We start from the raw sequence: 16,568 nt of genomic DNA on the forward strand, positions 1-16,568 counted from the left end.
CCTGCAGCAGCAGACGACGTACAATGCAAAGTAGTGGTTCGAGAACATCCTTGCCAGGGTTCTCCAGCTTTGACTCGTTTAGGACGCCGCCGCGGGGTCCCCTTGTCAGCCTCCTGCGCCGCAACAAAAGCAAAGCAGTCATTATCTCTGGGCCAGGGTATATATGGCAGAGGGGTGATCCATCCATAAGATATATTTCATTACCAGCGCATTTCGCTGCACTGACCAAATACCTATCTTTCCAATTTAACATACTTGTTGACGCGGCATCCAGAGAAATATAGTAAACTCACACAATTTCGCTGGAGACAAAGAGAACCGTCACCTTGCCATCTTCAAGAACGTCCGCGCCGGGTTGAAGCTAAACCTCCTACCCGAATGTGCTTCTCGCTTTCGTCGAAAACAATTACGCCAACAGAAACAACACCCTTTGTCTCCGTCTATAGACTGCAATCTCGACTCAGAACCTCTATCCGGGAGCCATAACATCCTCTATCGAATTGAATTCAACGATGGTGCATGCTGGCTCTTAGAGGATCCCGCCAACGGCTACAAGGATGCCTATGACGAGCTATCTACCCGCGCCCTCAAACCAGAGGCGTTAACAATGCGTCTTATCAAGGGGGAGACTACTGTTCCATTACCGGAGGTCTATGACTTTGATGACTCTTACGATAATGTTCTTGATTGTCCGTTTATCCTCATGGAGTACGTCGACGGGAGGTCGCTGTATGAAGCTTGGTTTGATCGAGATGTTTCTCACGAGGTTCTCGAGGAACACCGTATTCAGGTGTTGAGGGATGTTGCGGAGGCAATTGTTCAGCTTGATATGTTTACCTTCAGTCAGAGGGGTATGCCTCTTTTCCATTCGAATGGTAATTTGTCCGGCGACGTTGGCTCTTTTAGACAACTGGACATCAACGCCATGCTCGAGTTGCTGAGGAAAGACAGCGTCTATGACGGATCTGCTTTCTTCTTCGAAGTTGCGCCACTCTCAGACTTAAAGTCATGCTTTACCCACGCCCTAGACAAGCGAGGGTATGCCACCGGATGATTTCAGCAATGGTATTTACCGACTCATGAAGCTTTTTATCGATTTGGTAATGGAGGAATAACAGCCAAAACAAGGCGAAGGACAGAAAACTACATTCGTCCTCTCTCATCCCAATTTCGATATCCATAACGTTCTTGTCTTAAAGACAGACGGGGCGCTACTCAGCCTGATTGATTGGGACGGGGTGCTTGCTCTACCGCAATGCATGTTCGGGAATGAAGTGTATCCAAGTTGGCTGACTCGCGACTGGGACTACATGAAATACCTGTACGACGCCAATGCAGATGCAGCTTCTGGTGAGGGCCATGGCCATGTACGTGAGAATTCTCCCGAAGAGATCGCGCATTATCGAGAAAAGTACCAAGAGATCATCAACAAAATCTCAGGCTGCTGTGTGGCTACGAAACGGGCTTATGATTCTCTGTCCTCGATAATCTGAAGATTGCGGCCGATGATCCCGTCGCTACTTATTGCATTGTTGAGAGGACATTTAAGGAGATCGAAGCAAAGACCTCTACCGTCACGTCATCGCAGGACTCGGAAGGGTACTCTGCTCACGATGGAGAGCAACCAGGGGAGGATGCAGAGGACGAGGAGAATAAAAATGGGGAGGAGAAGGAAGATGATGACGAGGACGAAGAGGATGGCGACGATGACCTCTTCATGATATACGAAGCCTGCACTGAGCTGTCGAATGAAGAACTGAAGGAGAAGCACCGCCAGCGAATCGTGGAGGGATTCAAGGCGCTTTTCAGGCCAGTGTCTTTGGATACGTAGCATAGCTTCTGGTCCGTATGGATCCTGTATCTTACAAAATTAACGCAGACATTATTGACACCTCAGCTACAGCTGCGTACAATTAATAGCCACCCGCGACTCCCGAACTAGGGTACACGCCGGGTTACATTATTGCCGTAGCCCCTTTAATTCGTTACCTAGACTGTTGCCGCCACCCTGAAGGCAACTCCCCTTGTAAGTCGAGTGGCCCAACTCCGGCGTTGAATCGATTGCAAGAGAATTCACACGGGAGTATTTGAGGGTAAGCGTGTACGAAGATCCGACAAGCAGGTTCTCCCCTTAAAAATGAAAGGGCAAGAGAGGAATGACTCAAGTCGGTGTCGATAATGGCCAGTACTTTTCGCCTGGTTTGGTAGTGAGTAGTATGGTGCCCGTCAGGTAGTGGAGTGAGAGAAAGCCGTACGCAGTCGATCTAGAGCCAATCCCGCAGGTTGGTAACTCGCGCCCTTTTCCGGTGATAAGGTTCCAAGGCTTTGTGTTTATACAAATGGGATCATCGTCCCGTCTGTTATATTCTCATTACATCCTGGATGGACCAACCGGCATGGTTTATATATTGTTAACCAGTAAACAACCGACACCAGTATCAGCAAAAATTGGAATGATTTGGTGGACTTGACCTGGTTAGGTGTATCTATGTTGTCCTCTTGAATCAAAATCTAGGATTGCAGGAGACTTCGAATCTTAAAATGTGGAACGGTGAGATTGGACCTACAGTGCACGATACGAATGCTAGCTTACTGCCAGAACTTGAATCGATCAGTTATATATAAAACTAACCGCAAGGAACAAATTCTCCCGCCATAGAGAGTCTGCTGTAACAGCTGTCCCAGGTATATAAATCAACATGCAATTCACGGCTTCTTCGCAGTAACAACCATAACCGTTGGCTCAAGCGTCACCACCCCATCAACCCCAAACTTCTTCTCCAACCACTCTTGCATAACGTCCGGGACCCGCCCCGCATGCTGCTCCTGCTGCTCCTTCGTCCAGAACCTGCCCAAGAAAGCCGGCGTGAAGCTCTTGTTCATCTCCACGAATTCGGCAATAGGGAACGAGACTTTGTCGGTGACAGGAGTGACTTTGACTTCGGTGAACCCTATGTTTTCAAGAGCAGACTTGATGACGGCCTCGTCGTCCCAGTCTTTGCGAATATTTTTCTGGAATTGCTCCGCGTCCGGGAGCGGGAGTTCTGGTGTTAGGGCTTCGAGGGATGATAGCATTATGGCTATTTGGGGTGCTGGATTGTTGAGGAGGGTTAGCTGGTGTGGGTTGCTTGTTAGCATGAGGATGGGAACGTACTTGTCTTCCAGTTGGTAGATGCGTATGTGCCTCCTGGCTGTAGGATCCGGAGACATTCTGTGAGGTGATTAGCTTTGGACATCTGGAAGAACGCCACATTCGTTTAGACTAACCTTTCAGCGCGGCATCATTATCAGGAAGCATGGGAATCGCTACGTATCCATGTCAGTGATCTCCATTCCATACTCTTACCAGTCAAAACCAACTCACCAAAAGCAGTCAAAACATGCGAGTAATAGTCGCTAGGAAGCTTCGTATCCTGGGCATCCACATTCTTAACTTCCGCGTTCTGCCATCCTTCGTCCGCGGCCCGCTGTTTGGTAACTTCGATCATTGCGTCGGAGAAGTCGCCGCAGGTGAGCTTCCAGCTTTGCTTGACTTGGTCAGGGAGCGTCTGGTGCAGAGCGCTAGAGATGGCACCCGTGCCGCATGCGTTTTCTAGGATGATGGGGTTCTTGCTGTAAGATGCAATGGCGGTTTGGTTGATTAGGGGGCGAGCAAAAAGACCAGTAAGTTTCTCAGCGAGTTTGTACCGGCGGACGAAGTCGGCTTGTTTGAACATGCTGGTTGTTTGGGGGGCTGCCATTGTTTTGGTTGGGATGAGCTTGGTTGGTATAGGGTTGGGTATAGAGTAGGTATATAGATCTAGGTCGACTGTCCGCTAAAGGCTGCCTGGAGGTAGAAAGAGGGGAACTGAAAAACTTGATGAAGAGAGACCAGGCAGCATCCCGAGGGGCTTATATGTATTTTCCGGATGTCTATGAGTACCTTCAGCTCTGCAGTCCGTATCATAACGGCCTCATACTCTTGGAAGTATACTGTCTATTCTGGCCTCTGGTTCGTTGGAATCTAGAAAGTGTCCGAGAACTCTCCGCGGCTGAAAGCAAAGTGGGGATTGTAAGCTGGGGGCCAAGAGCCAGGCGCCAAACCGAGCATAGTAGTTGAGCTTTATCTTATTACTAGACGGCTATATAGAGTATCGGTGCTCAAGCTGGCTGCTGATGGTTGAGGAAAACCAGTCCCATTCATGTTATATACCTCCCGAGTCGGAGAGTTAGGGCACCTGGGCACCATTCAGAGTAGATAGAATGGCTGAGCCATGACCGAATAGAAGCATGCCAATGATTCAAGTATGGCCGGCACAGCTTTCTTCTTACGTCTGTCCCAGTGTCTCTACTAAGCCACTCTTCAGAAAGAAGAACACAGTTCGTCGACCCAACCTACCAAACGAACTGGCGAATAAGGCTAAAGTGGACCGACTATAAAAGTGTTTAGTCACGTGTAAGCACGTGTTACCCCTCAGCCGGGGTCTTATCTCAGCAGCGCTAAGCCGCAAGCGGGAATGCATAAACACATGACTCCGCCGCCAAAACATCGCCCGCAAAACAACCCAACGACTCCCCGGCCTTCGTCGCATGCATCCGATTCTCAAGTTGACGGGCCCCGTCTGCTGCCGGAACCATGAGGATCACAGAAATTATTATTGACGTGAGAATTTGCTCCCAGAAAAGTTCTAATTCGAGGTCCATCGAGCGCTAACGGAGTCGCAGGGCTTTAAATCGTACGCTGTGCGTACGGTCATTTCGGGATGGTGCGCGCCGCATTCTATGCACGATTGACTTTGCGATTGCAGAGACTTGCGATAAACCTATGCTGACAATTTGATTTCGATTGATAGGGATGAGTCCTTCAACTCTATCACCGGCCTTAACGGCAGTGGTAAATCCAACATTCTGGACGCTATTTGTTTCGTCCTCGGTATCACGAATATGAGCACGGTCCGGGCACAAAACCTCCAAGATCTAATCTACAAACGCGGTCAAGCCGGTGTGACTAAGGCGAGCGTTACGATTGTTTTTGACAACAGAGATACCTCGAAATCGCCGATCGGATTCGAAGAATATACGACCATCTCGGTTACCCGACAGATCGTTCTCGGCGGTACGAGCAAATATCTCATCAACGGTCATCGCGCGCAACAACAGACGGTCCAGAACCTGTTTCAGAGTGTGCAGTTGAACATCAATAACCCAAACTTTTTGATTATGCAGGGTCGGATTACAAAGGTTTTGAACATGAAGGCGGTTGAAATTTTGTCGATGATTGAGGAAGCGGCTGGAACGCGTATGTTCGAGGATAGACGGGAGAAGGCGGCGAAAACTATGGCAAAGAAGGATTTGAAATTACGCGAAATTGAGGGTTTATTGAAGGAGGAAATCGAACCGAAGCTCGAGAAACTGAGAGCCGAAAAGCGAGCGTTCCTTGATTTCCAGCAAACGCAGAACGATTTGGAGCGCTTGACCCGTCTTGTTGTCGCTCATGACTATCTTCGGAGCGGCGACCGACTGCGTGCTTCTGGTGAGGAATGCGAGAACAAGAAGCGTAAAGTCCAGGCGCTGGAAGACAATGCGGCCAAACTGAAGAGCGAGATAGCACACATGGAGGACGATGTGAAGCGGGTCAAGGCAGCTCGAGATAAGGAACTGCGCAAGGGAGGCAAATTCCAGGCCCTCGAGGACGAAGTCAAGGCTCATTCACATGAACTTGTCCGATTGACGACAGTCTTTGACCTGAAGAACGCGAGTATCGACGAAGAGAAAGAAAAGGGCAAGGAGTTCCAGAAGTCAGTGAAGGATCTTGAAAAGGCTTTAAAGGACAAGAAGAAAATCTACGATAAATTGCAAGCGGAGTACGACGCTGCCAAGGCGGAACTTGACGCCCAAACAGCCGAGGCCGAGCAGAAGGAGGAGCTGCTTCAGACACTGCAGACCGGTGTCGCCTCAAAAGAAGGCCAGGAGAGCGGATATCAGGGCCAGCTGCAGGACGCACGTAACCGAGCAAATAACGCCGCGACAGAGCAAGAGCAGGCTAAGCTCAAAATCGCGCACTTGGATAAGCGGATCAAAGAGGAGGAGCCGAGAGCGAAGAAAGCAAAGGAACAGAATTCTGGTCTTCTGAAAGACCTTGAGGGTCTCAAGTCTCAAGCCAAGAAGTTGGAAGCCGAGCTTTCGGAGCTGGGCTTTGAGCCTGGCCGTGAGGAGCAACTATATCAAGAGCAGAGTGGGCTCCAGCGAGAGATTCGCGAGCTGCGCCAAAGGGCAGATGGCCTTCAGAGGAAAGTCGCCAACATCGAATTCAACTACTCTGATCCCTACCCTAACTTTGACCGGTCTAAAGTCAAGGGCCTGGTGGCTCAGCTGTTCACTGTGGACAAAGAAAAGCTCCAGGCTGCTACAGCTCTAGAAATCTGTGCCGGTGGTCGTTTGTACAATGTTGTTGTCGACTCCTCTGACACGGGTACGCAGCTTCTTCAGAAAGGAAAGCTTCGCAAGCGTGTAACCATTATTCCCTTGAACAAAATTTCTTCCTTCCGAGCATCTGCAGAGAAGATTGGGGCTGCTCAGAACCTTGCTCCAGGAAAGGTCGATCTGGCTCTGTCGCTTATTGGATATGACGAGGAGGTTACTGCGGCCATGAACTATGTCTTCGGTAACACCTTGATCTCCAACGACGCGGAGACCGCGAAGCGGGTGACTTTTGACCCCGCAGTTCGCATCAAGAGCGTGACTTTCGATGGTGATGTTTATGATCCGTCCGGAACACTGTCTGGTGGTAGCGCGCCCAACTCTAGCGGCATGCTTGTGACCCTGCAAAAGCTCAACGAAATCACAAGGGAAATCAGAAGCAAGGAACGCATACTAACAACTCTGGAGGAGACAATGAAGAAGGAAAAGAAGAAACTCGACACTGTCCGCTCCGTGAAACAGGAGCTAGATTTGAAGAACCATGAAATCAAGCTCACAGAAGAGCAGATTGGTGGCAACTCATCATCATCGGTATGCAGTCGTCCCCTACTATCACAGTACGTCATCCTAACGAGCGCAGATCATTCAAGCTGTGGAAGAAATGAAAGCGAACATTGAGCAGCTGAAGAAAGACATAGCTGACGCCAAAACGCGCCAGAGCGAAGCATCCAAGGATATTAAACGAATCGAGAAGGATATGAGTGAGTTCAACGATAACAAGGACAGCAAACTTGCCGAGCTCCAAACGACCTTGGACTCTCTCAAGAAGAGTCTCGCCAAAAACTCCAACTCGGTCAAGAACTTGCACAAGGAGCTTCAAGCTTCACGGCTCGAGTCGGAGCAGGTCGGAAGTGATCTTTCCGCAGCTGAAGAACAACTTGCTGAAAGCGAGAACACCCTGAAGGCTCAGATTGAAGAGATTGTCTCCCTCAAGAGAGAACAAGCTCGAATCAAGGTACCATCACCCTCTCAACCCCAGCTTTGATCTAGACTGACCCTGGCAGGATGCGCATGACATCGCACAAGCCCATCTCGAGGACGAAAGGGCGAAATTGACAGGCTTCGATGACGAGCTACGAGATCTGGAACAAACGATGCAGTCCAAGAATTCTCAGATCACTGAGGAAGGCCTGGAGATGCAGAAGCTTGGGCACCAGCTGGAGAAACTGCAAAAAGAGCAAAACGCTGCTGAACAGGCAGTGGCCCATCTCGAAGAAGAGCACGAGTGGATCGCAGACGAGAAAGATAACTTTGGACGTCCCAACACGGCGTACGACTTCAAGAACCAAAATATCGCCGAGTGCAAGGCTACGCTGCGCAACGTTACGGAGCGGTTCCAGGGCATGAAGAAGAAGATCAACCCCAAGGTCATGAACATGATCGACAGCGTGGAGAAGAAAGAGACTGCCTTGAAGAACATGATGAGGACCGTCATTCGCGATAAGAGCAAGATCGAGGAGACCATCATTAACCTCAACGAGTATAAGAAGGAGGCTCTTCACAAGACATGGACCAAGGTTAATGCTGACTTTGGGCAAATCTTCTCGGAGCTTCTGCCCGGCAGTTTCGCGAAGCTGGATCCTCCCGAGGGCAAGGAAATTACCGACGGACTAGAAGTCAAGGTCTCTCTGGGCAAGGTCTGGAAGCAGAGCTTGACGGAGCTGAGTGGTGGTCAACGGTCTCTTATTGCTCTCTCCTTGATCATGGCTCTTCTGCAATTCAAGCCGGCCCCAATGTACATTCTCGACGAAGTCGACGCTGCACTGGATTTGTCCCACACGCAGAACATTGGTCGTCTGATCAAGACGCGGTTCAAGGGATCACAGTTCATCGTCGTCTCGTTGAAGGACGGCATGTTCCAGAACGCGAATCGCATATTCCGGACCAGATTCAGCGAGGGTACCAGTGTTGTACAGGCTCTCACCCCTGCGGACATGAAGTAATCATTAGTGTCAGCAACTGCTTACTTTTTTCTTGATATTTGTTCTGTTTTCTCGGGTTGGGCATATGGGTCTTGTTGCGGTCAGCGCATGGTGGCATCTGGGCGATATGCTGGTGTTTTCTGGAAGATTGTTTATGGACGCTCTGGATTAGCATGCGATTTATTCATTGATAGATTTTACGATCTATGCCGACTTATAATGACACCTTATATTGAAGCTGCGGTTGACATAGGCACATAGCCATTCTCCATATACTCTGTAAGGTACCCATTTGTTCCGGCTCCGACCGTCGGGTCGCCGTCATCTTCCTCCACTCGTTGCCACTTTGCCATCCCCTCGCCTCCATTCTTTACTTCTCCCCGCACGCTTTTCCTAAATCCAGTCTTTAATATCTTTTCGAATCTCTTTTGTTATCCTAGATACCCTTGTACATCCAGCGTCGCACCCGCGCGCTGCCCATACGACACCGACAAACACTCGCCTCAACGGTGTCGTCGACCGTCGCCTCACAAGACCACCTACCTCATCACGATCAAGAAAAGCATAGCCAAATCACCCTCGGAATCAATCTCCGGCTACTGCAATCAACACACTCGAATCGCCATCGCGAGTCCAGCCCCTCAACCACACCGCGTGACAACACAAACCACCCACCCAACAATGGTCGAAGAGGAACCGTCCCTTAACATCCCCTCCCTCCTCACCCTCGCCGTCGTCTCGTACTTCGTAATCCGATGGTTCTTCAAGCGTGACGGCGACAATGCGACGTCCGGATCGCGAGGCCGCACCCGCGGAAACGTCGTTGACCCGGCCCAGGTCGAGCAAATATCGCAGATGTTCCCCCAGCTGAGCACGCGCGAGATCATGTGGGATTTACAGCGCAATGGAGGGAATGTTGCAGCGACTACGGAGCGGGTTCTTTCTGGACGGGGGCTTGATGCGGTATGTTTTGCTCTGGTTTTGCTCAGCTGGGTTGGGTTTGGTTGAGTTGAGTATACCGGCACTGACACAGGCGCTGCTGCGCCTCGAGGTAGTCGTGTCATGCTCTGCTCTGCTCTGCCCGCCTGCTTTGCTCTTGGAGAATGTGATGCTAACCGGATGATTCACATTATAGCCTCCGCCCTCTTTCCAACCTCTCGTTGCGATTCCCCCAACCGGCGTACCAGCTACACAGCCCGTGCCTTCATCAACGCCCAAATCCGACGGGCAAGATTTGATAACGAGGTATAACCTGTCTGCGAAGGTTGCTGAGGCCAGCGGGGCTGAGCCCGCCGCGCAGGCTTCATCCGGTGGTGGCTGGTCGCAGAATAAGGAGGAGCGGCAGCGCCTTCTCCAGAAGCGGAGGGACGATATGATTCTCGCGGCGCGGAGAAAGATGGAGCAGAAGCAGCAGGAGATTGCAGGCGCTCAATAACATGCCCTCGCCTTGAGCGCGGATGGTTTGATGTTAACCAGTATATTTGTTGACGGTCCCCGGTTGGCTCCTCTTCGATTCGGCGGACACCTGGTGGCTTCGGATGTCGCGTGTATTTAGCTGAAGAGAGGTCTAACCTCTTCTCCCCGGACTCCTCGCTCTTCTTTCACATCTCTCATTTCTGGCTGTTCATTTTTATCTTTGATATCCATACGGACTTCCCCTATCTTCTTTGGACTCTACAGCACAGCGTCGCATGCTCATGGTGTTAGGTTGAATCGAGTCATCTTCACTTCTGAACGGAACTATAGTTCGGGTATATATATGTACATTTGAAATTCCACCATAGGCGAAGAGAGAATGCTGCCGCAGTGTAGCTCTTATGCCTTTTCCGTAACTCCAAGTTGCCAATAGAAGCCAAAACAGTCAGTCGTGTTCATTTCAGAACTCCATATCATCGTCATAATCCTGCGTCGCGTCGTAGCCTCCACTCGCTCCTGATTCCGCCAGTTGTTCGCGGCGAGCTTGCTCTTTTGAGGCTCCGATTTTCCTTGATCAGACACAAATCAGTGCTTGCGCCTTATACCTGAAGACGAGCCAGTATAATATAAAAAGAACAACATACCGAAGACCATCAACAACCCCCCCAATAAACCCCCTCCCCTCACCGATCTCCATAGCCCCAACACCCGTCAACGCAACACCACCCCCGGGCCCCGCCGCATCATCAAGAACCTCCACACCAGATCTGATCTTCGCAGACCTTACCTCCCTCAACTCCTTCAGTAACCGCCTTGTCTGATCCGGCTCAATCACATCATCCCCCGCAACATCAAGCAACATCGTGCCCACCTCCAGCCAATGAAACGGCAGTGTCGGCGGCTCGCCGTCCTCAAACGCTTGATCCGTCGCTACATTCTGCGGCAGGAATGGAGGCGTCGGGTAATAGCGCTGGCCCTCCGGTGTGAAGCGCGGGCGGGCGGTTGATTTGCTGTGGCCGGCGTTGCGCTGCCGGATAGTGGGTTGGCCTGGGAGGGGCGGGGGCGGGGAGAAAGCGTGCTGGTACTCCTGGTCGCGGGTTTCGATGTCCAGGATTAGCGAGAGGGATTCGGGGTGTAGCCAGGGTGGGGGGAGGATGTTTGCGCGGCGTTGGCGCTTTAAGAGGAGGGCGAGCCAGAGGGGGACTGTTGTTCGGCGGGGTGGGATGAGTGGGTTGACGGGGCCCTAAGTAGGATGTCAGTATAGATTAAAGTTGAAGGAGGGAAAGGACGTACGCCTAATAGCTCGAGCCCTTCTAATCGTTGGCGAGGCACGATCGTGACCAGCTCCATCTCGGCCAGGAAGGAGATCTCCGGGGGCGTGATGCCCCGCGGGAGGGGGAACGCCATCGACCCGGCGGATATTGTGCAATTGGGTCGGAAGGGCAAGTATAGGATGACTAGGTTTGAATTCAATATTCCATGACTTTTTGACTGTGTAAATGCGCGTCGCCGCAGCGAGGAGTAAATGTGGACTGAAATGAGCGTGGTTTGTTCTGTTTGCAGGGCAGCTGTCCCAAAGTATTTCTCCCCGTTGAGGCTCCCTCTTACCTCCCTACAACCATCTTTCAGACCTGTATGGTCAGTTGACGAAGATGAATTCTAAGCCCCGCTCGGGTCTGGCCCTGGCAGCCCGTTATGCCGTCCCATTCGGACTACTTGCGATCGTTATCTGGATGACCCAAGTCAACAAGGTCGTCCCTGAGCCATATCTCGACGAAGCATTCCACATCCCCCAAGCCCAGGCATACTGGGATCACAACTGGACATATTGGGACCCGAAGATCACGACGCCTCCCGGTCTCTATATCTTCTCTTACGCCGTATGCGCCCTTATACTGCTCCTCCGAGGCACCCCCGAGCAGCTTGACCCTCCCGCACTCCGCGCAACGAACGCCGCCGCAGCAGCTGTCCTCCTACCCTTGAGGTTACAAACCGCACTCGATACCCTGCGAAGACAGCGGAATACTCGTCCGTCTGGTGCTTGGCTAAGCCACACGGTGCTGAACATCTGTCTTTTCCCGCCGCTGTTCTTCTTCTCCGGCCTGTACTACACTGATGTCCTGGCGCTGTTGGTGGTTATTGAAGCATACAATTGGGATTTGAGTCGGACGCGCAAGAGATCGGCGCCGCTTGAGACTGCCGTGTTCTTGATTTTTGGTGTTGTGGCGCTGGCTTTCAGACAAACTAATATCTTTTGGGTGTCGGTGTTCTTTGGTGGATTGCGAGTCGTGCGGACGATTCGCTTCAATACCAAGACTTGTGAGTCTTCTGATGTGGCGGCTATTGTGGCTGCTGGCTCGAAGAATGAGTTGTATGATCCTTTTGTGCTGGATGCGTCATTCGCAGGTAAGAATACGTTTTTACTTTTGACCCGGTTCTGGACTGACGAGGCGCAGACTACTTCAAAACCGCCATCTCGCTGTGCTCTGTTGCATTGAACAACCTGGGATCTGTTGTGACTTCTTTGATCCCGTATTTGCTCATTCTTGCTGCATTCGGGGGCTTCGTCCTATGGAACGGCAGCGTTGTCTTAGGGCACAAGGAATTCCATACGGCTAGCCTGCATCTGGCTCAGATGCTGTATATCTGGCCGTACTTCCTTTTCTTCTCATGGCCTCTTCTTCTGGCTCCGTTGGCCAACATTGTGCTCCCAAAATTTATGCTACCTAAGTTCCTCGACCAAGGCTTCCCAGCCTCCCGCAGACAGCTCCCGAAGATATTGACTGCACTGCTCGTTCTCCCAGTCATGCTAGCAGTGGTGCATTTCAACACTATCGTCCACCCGTTTACCCTCGCTGATAACCGACATTATGTATTCTACGTCTTCCGTCTTCTTTTGAACTCTCACCCTTACACGAGGTATGCAGCGACCATCGTCTACTTCCTTGGAGCATGGATGATCATCTCCGCGATGGGCTATTCACCCGTCACGTCTCCCCCCAGGGTGGCTTCCGTTGCGAAAAACCAGCCACCAGCGGCTCCATCTTCATCATCCTCGCAGAAGCCAGAACAGAAAGACCAGAAGAAGTCCGAAAAAAAGCAAAAGGCCCCCAAAAAGCCAGCCGCAGCCGCCGCCGCTCCCGAACCCATTGACCCCAAAGTTTGGGCCGACCTGCAAGAGCACATCAAGCGGCGCCAGCGACAGGAACACGAGTCGTTCTGCGTAAGCTTCGTCCTTGTATGGCTAGCAGCGACAGCTTTATCCCTCGTCACCGCACCCCTCGTCGAGCCTCGGTACCTGATCATCCCCTGGGTCATGTGGAGGCTTCATTTGCCGCCGTCTCCGACGCCGGTAGTTTATCGGAGAGCCGGCGACGAGAAGGATCTCGAGGCACGTACGGCAATCAACTTTCCGTTGTTCCTGGAGACGGGCTGGTTTTTGCTCGTTAATGTGCTTACCGGGTGTCTTTTCCTTCATGGTGGGTTTGAGTGGCCGCAGGAGCCAGGGAGGATTCAGCGGTTTCTGTGGTGATATATTTACTCAAGCATAATAGTATAGACTGTATAATAGATAGATACTAGTTTCATTAATATCATCCATACTGAGCAGTTTATAGTAGGTAATACACGCGGCAAGTGCTTGCCCCCAGCATCGGAACTTCTTATCTTATCTTTCCCAGCACAACAACTTCCTTTCCGTCTCCAACAACGCCGACATGGACGACCAGCCAGACCGTCCAGCAAAACGCCCTAAGTTATCACCTAATCCAGCCCCAAACCGACCCCAAACTTCTTCCACGTCGAACCTCGCCTCCCTCCACCGCTCCATAACCCCTCCCCCATCGCGTCCAGGACGTGTCTCCGTCCATGTCCCTATCCCCGCTTCCGCCTCCCCGCACCGGCGTTCGGAGATCTCGAAAGACAATTCCAACAATATCGACACTACTCCTTCACCTCGACTTATCCCTTCCCCAATCCAATTGACCCGCATTCGAGACTTTAGCGACTCTCTCAAGAACAATGGAGATACGGCCAGACTGCGCGATATCCTAGGTGACCCCTTGATCCGCGAATGCTGGCAGTTCAATTACCTGTTCGATGTGGACTTTCTCTTGAGGCAGTTTGATGAGGATGTTAGGCGGCTGGTCAAGGTTAGGGTTGTGCATGGGTCTTGGAAGAGCGAGTCGGATAATAGGGTTAGGATTGATGTGAGTTTTGCTCTGCCTTATCTTGTTCTTGTTTTTGGACTTTGTTCACCTGGAGTGGTAGAGGACTGATAAATGTATATAGGAAGCTTGTCAGCGATATAAGAACCTCGGTATGGACATCGAGCCGATCATTGCATATATGCCTGAGCCGTTCGGGACGCATCACTCGAAGATGATGATTTTGCTGAGGCATGATGATTCTGCCCAGTGAGTGTGGTCTCTATTATACGAGCAAATGCATGAACTAAGACAGGTGCTTAAACCAGGGTTGTCATCCACACGGCAAACATGATTCCCGGTGACTGGGCGAATATGTGCCAGGCGGTCTGGCGCTCACCTCTCCTTCCTCTTGGTCCCAATACTAAAGGCCCAGAAGGGGAGAGGTCTACTGCTTGGGGCTCGGGAGCTCGGTTCAAGAGGGATTTACTTGCGTATTTGAAGGCGTACGGCATAAAAAAGACAGGGCCACTGGTTGAGGGGCTTGCGAAGTACGATTTTAGTGCTGTCCGAGCTGCGTTGATTGCAAGCGTCCCGTCAAAGGAGAATATTAGCGCTTCAAGCAATGGAAATGGTAAGACACTCTGGGGATGGCCGGCTTTGCGGGATGCCCTGCAGAATGTTCCATTGAGTGAACGCGATAGCAAGACGACGCCGCATATCGTCACCCAGGTTTGACACCCGCCAAGTCTCAGCAAAGTACAAAGTAATAATGTACTAATCTTTCTATAGATGTCGTCAATAGCCACCTTGGGCCAAACAGACAAATGGCTGAAAGACGTGTTCTTCGATGCCCTCGCTCCATCGAGACCTACATCTCCGTCAACCAAGCGCCGCCCCAAATTTTCCATAATCTTCCCAACGGCCGAAGAAATCCGGCGCTCGCTGAACGGCTATGGTTCCGGTGGGTCAATCCACATGAAACTTCAGAGCGCAGCACAGCAGAAACAGCTACAGTATTTGCGGCCCTACCTGCGGCACTGGGCGGGCGACGTAGCAGATGCAGATAGGCTTCCACGGGGCGTCCAAGATGCGGGAAGGCGCCGCGCAGCTCCGCATATCAAGACTTACATACGGTTCACGGATGCGCAGAGCATGGATCGGATTGATTGGGCGCTTGTTACTTCGGCGAATCTGTCGACGCAGGCGTGGGGTGCTGCTGCTAATCCGAGTGGGGAGGTGAGGATTTGTAGCTGGGAGGTTGGGGTGTTGGTCTGGCCAGAGCTTTTCGCTGAGCAGCAGAGGCAGGGACAGCCTCATTCGATGGCTATGGTGCCGTGTTTCAAGAAGGACAGACCGGTTTATCCTTGGAATGTCGCTGATGCAACGGGTCCGTCGGCTCTGGTTGGCTTCCGTATGCCGTACGATCTACCCTTGACCTCGTACGGTGCACAGGACGTTCCATGGTGTGCGACGATGGAGCATTTGGAGCCCGACTGGCTGGGACAGACATGGACGGCGTAGAAGCATGATCATTTCCTGCCATACTTGACGTACGCAAGATAGCAAAGCATAGCGTGGCATAGCTTCATTCCATCATCAACTAATCCGCGTCGTACCGGCACACATGATGCGTCCGGGACATCTCATGACACAGGATGTAGCAGCATCAGATAATATATAGAACAAACGTTCATCCCTATCCAAGCCTGCGTATCTTCCACCTCCTTATCTCACATCATACCAACACTTTACTAGAGGCCGATAGGCTCGATAAGAGAGTTGACGTGGTAGATGTACAGAACTCAGTCGCGCTGCTAGTTGATGTGCTTGGTTTCCTCTCAGGTCTTGTATTTGTACTTGCTCTGCTTGTCATTAGCCACCATCCACTGACTCAAAGCGCTTGGACTTGAATAGGAAAGGGGCTGAGTAGCGGAGAATGGTGTGACAAGAGAACACACCTCCTTCTGGTAGAAGCTAGGCTTAGCAGGCTCCTCATCGCGTGCGCTTAAAGTAGGCGTAAAGCTCGCATCGAAGTCAACTGTTAACACATTCCTCTTCTTGAACAAGGTAGCAAAAGCTCCACGTTCCCCTCCCTTCCAGTCATCAGAGAGGCAGCAGAGTAAGGTATGAGTTTGAACATCTGAGACGGATGCCCTGGCAACATGCCAAACGAACCTTAAGCTTCTCATTATCCCAGGCTGCCTGTTAAGCGACTGAACGAGCTCCGTCGCGAACTCGAACCCAGACGTGAGGGCAGCGGTCTGGTCGGCATCGGCAACAGAGGCGTCGTCTCCACCAGCAAGGACAACCTCGACAGCGGCCTCCAGGGCATCCTTTGACTTTGCCGGCGGCAGTTTGCACGGCTTCAGTGAACTTCTCTTTGTTCTGAGCGGCGGCGAGCGCGGTTAAGAAGGCGAGGGAGGACATTTGCTTCTAGTTTGAGAGCCAAGGGTTGGTTTATGATGTGATATGACGAACGAGTTGGTTATCAAGAAAGAAAAGAAGAGAGGGCTTTGGGAAATGGCGGGGTGTTGAGAAAGGGCAGCTGCTTTTTGGTGGGGGAGGAGCTGAGCTTAGCTCTACAATAGACCTCCCCTCCCCTCTCTGTTCTCTTCTTCTCCGT

The 16,568-nt window shown here is 51.5% G+C and overlaps 8 protein-coding genes across 8 annotated transcripts; 5 read left to right on the top strand and 3 right to left on the bottom strand.

The window, feature by feature from the left end:
* The first annotated feature begins 430 nt into the window (after positions 1 to 430).
* On the top strand, positions 431 to 1,157 carry BDV17DRAFT_14505 (uncharacterized protein). The gene has a single exon (XM_073754375.1). The coding sequence runs from the start codon at positions 608 to 610 to the stop codon at positions 1,052 to 1,054; it is 447 nt and encodes a 148-aa protein (XP_073618136.1). The 5' UTR covers positions 431 to 607; the 3' UTR covers positions 1,055 to 1,157.
* On the top strand, positions 1,157 to 1,536 carry BDV17DRAFT_14556 (uncharacterized protein). Its single transcript, XM_073754385.1, has one exon. The coding sequence runs from the start codon at positions 1,260 to 1,262 to the stop codon at positions 1,491 to 1,493; it is 234 nt and encodes a 77-aa protein (XP_073618137.1). The 5' UTR covers positions 1,157 to 1,259; the 3' UTR covers positions 1,494 to 1,536.
* A 1,170-nt stretch (positions 1,537 to 2,706) lies between these two features.
* Positions 2,707 to 3,740, bottom strand: gtmA (gliotoxin thiomethyltransferase; the record flags this gene model as incomplete). Its single annotated transcript, XM_073761506.1, has 4 exons — positions 2,707 to 3,092; positions 3,155 to 3,211; positions 3,268 to 3,306; positions 3,365 to 3,740. The coding sequence occupies 4 exons, from the start codon at positions 3,738 to 3,740 to the stop codon at positions 2,707 to 2,709; spliced, it is 858 nt and encodes a 285-aa protein (XP_073618138.1).
* Positions 3,741 to 4,548: 808 nt separating this feature from the next.
* Positions 4,549 to 8,624, top strand: BDV17DRAFT_256517 (condensin subunit SMC2). The gene is made up of 5 exons (XM_073757083.1): positions 4,549 to 4,642; positions 4,705 to 4,745; positions 4,833 to 6,990; positions 7,040 to 7,414; positions 7,464 to 8,624. The coding sequence occupies exons 1-5, from the start codon at positions 4,616 to 4,618 to the stop codon at positions 8,400 to 8,402; spliced, it is 3,540 nt and encodes a 1,179-aa protein (XP_073618139.1). The 5' UTR covers positions 4,549 to 4,615; the 3' UTR covers positions 8,403 to 8,624.
* Positions 8,625 to 8,742: 118 nt separating this feature from the next.
* Positions 8,743 to 10,351, top strand: BDV17DRAFT_256522 (CUE domain-containing protein). The gene is made up of 2 exons (XM_073757084.1): positions 8,743 to 9,344; positions 9,517 to 10,351. The coding sequence occupies exons 1-2, from the start codon at positions 9,063 to 9,065 to the stop codon at positions 9,814 to 9,816; spliced, it is 582 nt and encodes a 193-aa protein (XP_073618140.1). The 5' UTR covers positions 8,743 to 9,062; the 3' UTR covers positions 9,817 to 10,351.
* On the bottom strand, positions 10,258 to 11,204 carry psf2 (DNA replication protein PSF2; the record flags this gene model as incomplete). Its single annotated transcript, XM_073759842.1, has 3 exons — positions 10,258 to 10,366; positions 10,442 to 11,040; positions 11,091 to 11,204. 3 exons carry the CDS (start codon positions 11,202 to 11,204, stop codon positions 10,258 to 10,260), a joined length of 822 nt encoding a protein of 273 aa, XP_073618141.1.
* A 245-nt stretch (positions 11,205 to 11,449) lies between these two features.
* Positions 11,450 to 15,466, top strand: alg10 (dolichyl-P-Glc:Glc(2)Man(9)GlcNAc(2)-PP-dolichol alpha-1,2- glucosyltransferase; the record flags this gene model as incomplete). The annotated part of the gene is made up of 6 exons (XM_073759843.1): positions 11,450 to 12,203; positions 12,254 to 13,276; positions 13,530 to 14,005; positions 14,088 to 14,212; positions 14,272 to 14,674; positions 14,735 to 15,466. The coding sequence occupies 6 exons, from the start codon at positions 11,450 to 11,452 to the stop codon at positions 15,464 to 15,466; spliced, it is 3,513 nt and encodes a 1,170-aa protein (XP_073618142.1).
* A 114-nt stretch (positions 15,467 to 15,580) lies between these two features.
* Positions 15,581 to 16,388, bottom strand: BDV17DRAFT_256526 (uncharacterized protein). Its single transcript, XM_073757085.1, has 2 exons — positions 15,904 to 16,388; positions 15,581 to 15,807 (listed from the first exon to the last, which is right to left on the bottom strand). Exons 1-2 carry the CDS (start codon positions 16,132 to 16,134, stop codon positions 15,784 to 15,786), a joined length of 255 nt encoding a protein of 84 aa, XP_073618143.1. The 5' UTR covers positions 16,135 to 16,388; the 3' UTR covers positions 15,581 to 15,783.
* Positions 16,389 to 16,568: the final 180 nt, after the last annotated feature.

Source organism: Aspergillus undulatus (assembly GCF_047715775.1).
Source record: "Aspergillus undulatus strain CBS 261.88 unplaced genomic scaffold BDV17scaffold_10, whole genome shotgun sequence".
Classification (NCBI taxonomy): Eukaryota; Fungi; Ascomycota; class Eurotiomycetes; order Eurotiales; family Aspergillaceae; genus Aspergillus; species Aspergillus undulatus.

Excerpts from the sequence above, each read along its gene's own strand:
- BDV17DRAFT_14505 (XM_073754375.1), top strand. The coding sequence starts at position 608 with ATGCGTCTTATCAAGGGGGAGACTACTGTTCCATTACCGGAGGTCTAT.
- BDV17DRAFT_14556 (XM_073754385.1), top strand. The coding sequence starts at position 1,260 with ATGTTCGGGAATGAAGTGTATCCAAGTTGGCTGACTCGCGACTGGGAC.
- BDV17DRAFT_256517 (XM_073757083.1), top strand. The coding sequence starts at position 4,616 with ATGAGGATCACAGAAATTATTATTGAC. Across the intron at positions 4,643-4,704 it reads TCACAGAAATTATTATTGAC|GGCTTTAAATCGTACGCTGT; the intron begins GTGAGAATTTGC and ends ACGGAGTCGCAG. Across the intron at positions 7,415-7,463 it reads GAGAACAAGCTCGAATCAAG|GATGCGCATGACATCGCACA; the intron begins GTACCATCACCC and ends TGACCCTGGCAG.
- BDV17DRAFT_256522 (XM_073757084.1), top strand. The coding sequence starts at position 9,063 with ATGGTCGAAGAGGAACCGTCCCTTAACATCCCCTCCCTCCTCACCCTC. Across the intron at positions 9,345-9,516 it reads CTGGACGGGGGCTTGATGCG|CCTCCGCCCTCTTTCCAACC; the intron begins GTATGTTTTGCT and ends TTCACATTATAG.
- BDV17DRAFT_256526 (XM_073757085.1), bottom strand. The coding sequence starts at position 16,134 with ATGAGAAGCTTAAGGTTCGTTTGGCATGTTGCCAGGGCATCCGTCTCA. Across the intron at positions 15,808-15,903 it reads CTAGCTTCTACCAGAAGGAG|AGCAAGTACAAATACAAGAC; the intron begins GTGTGTTCTCTT and ends AATGACAAGCAG.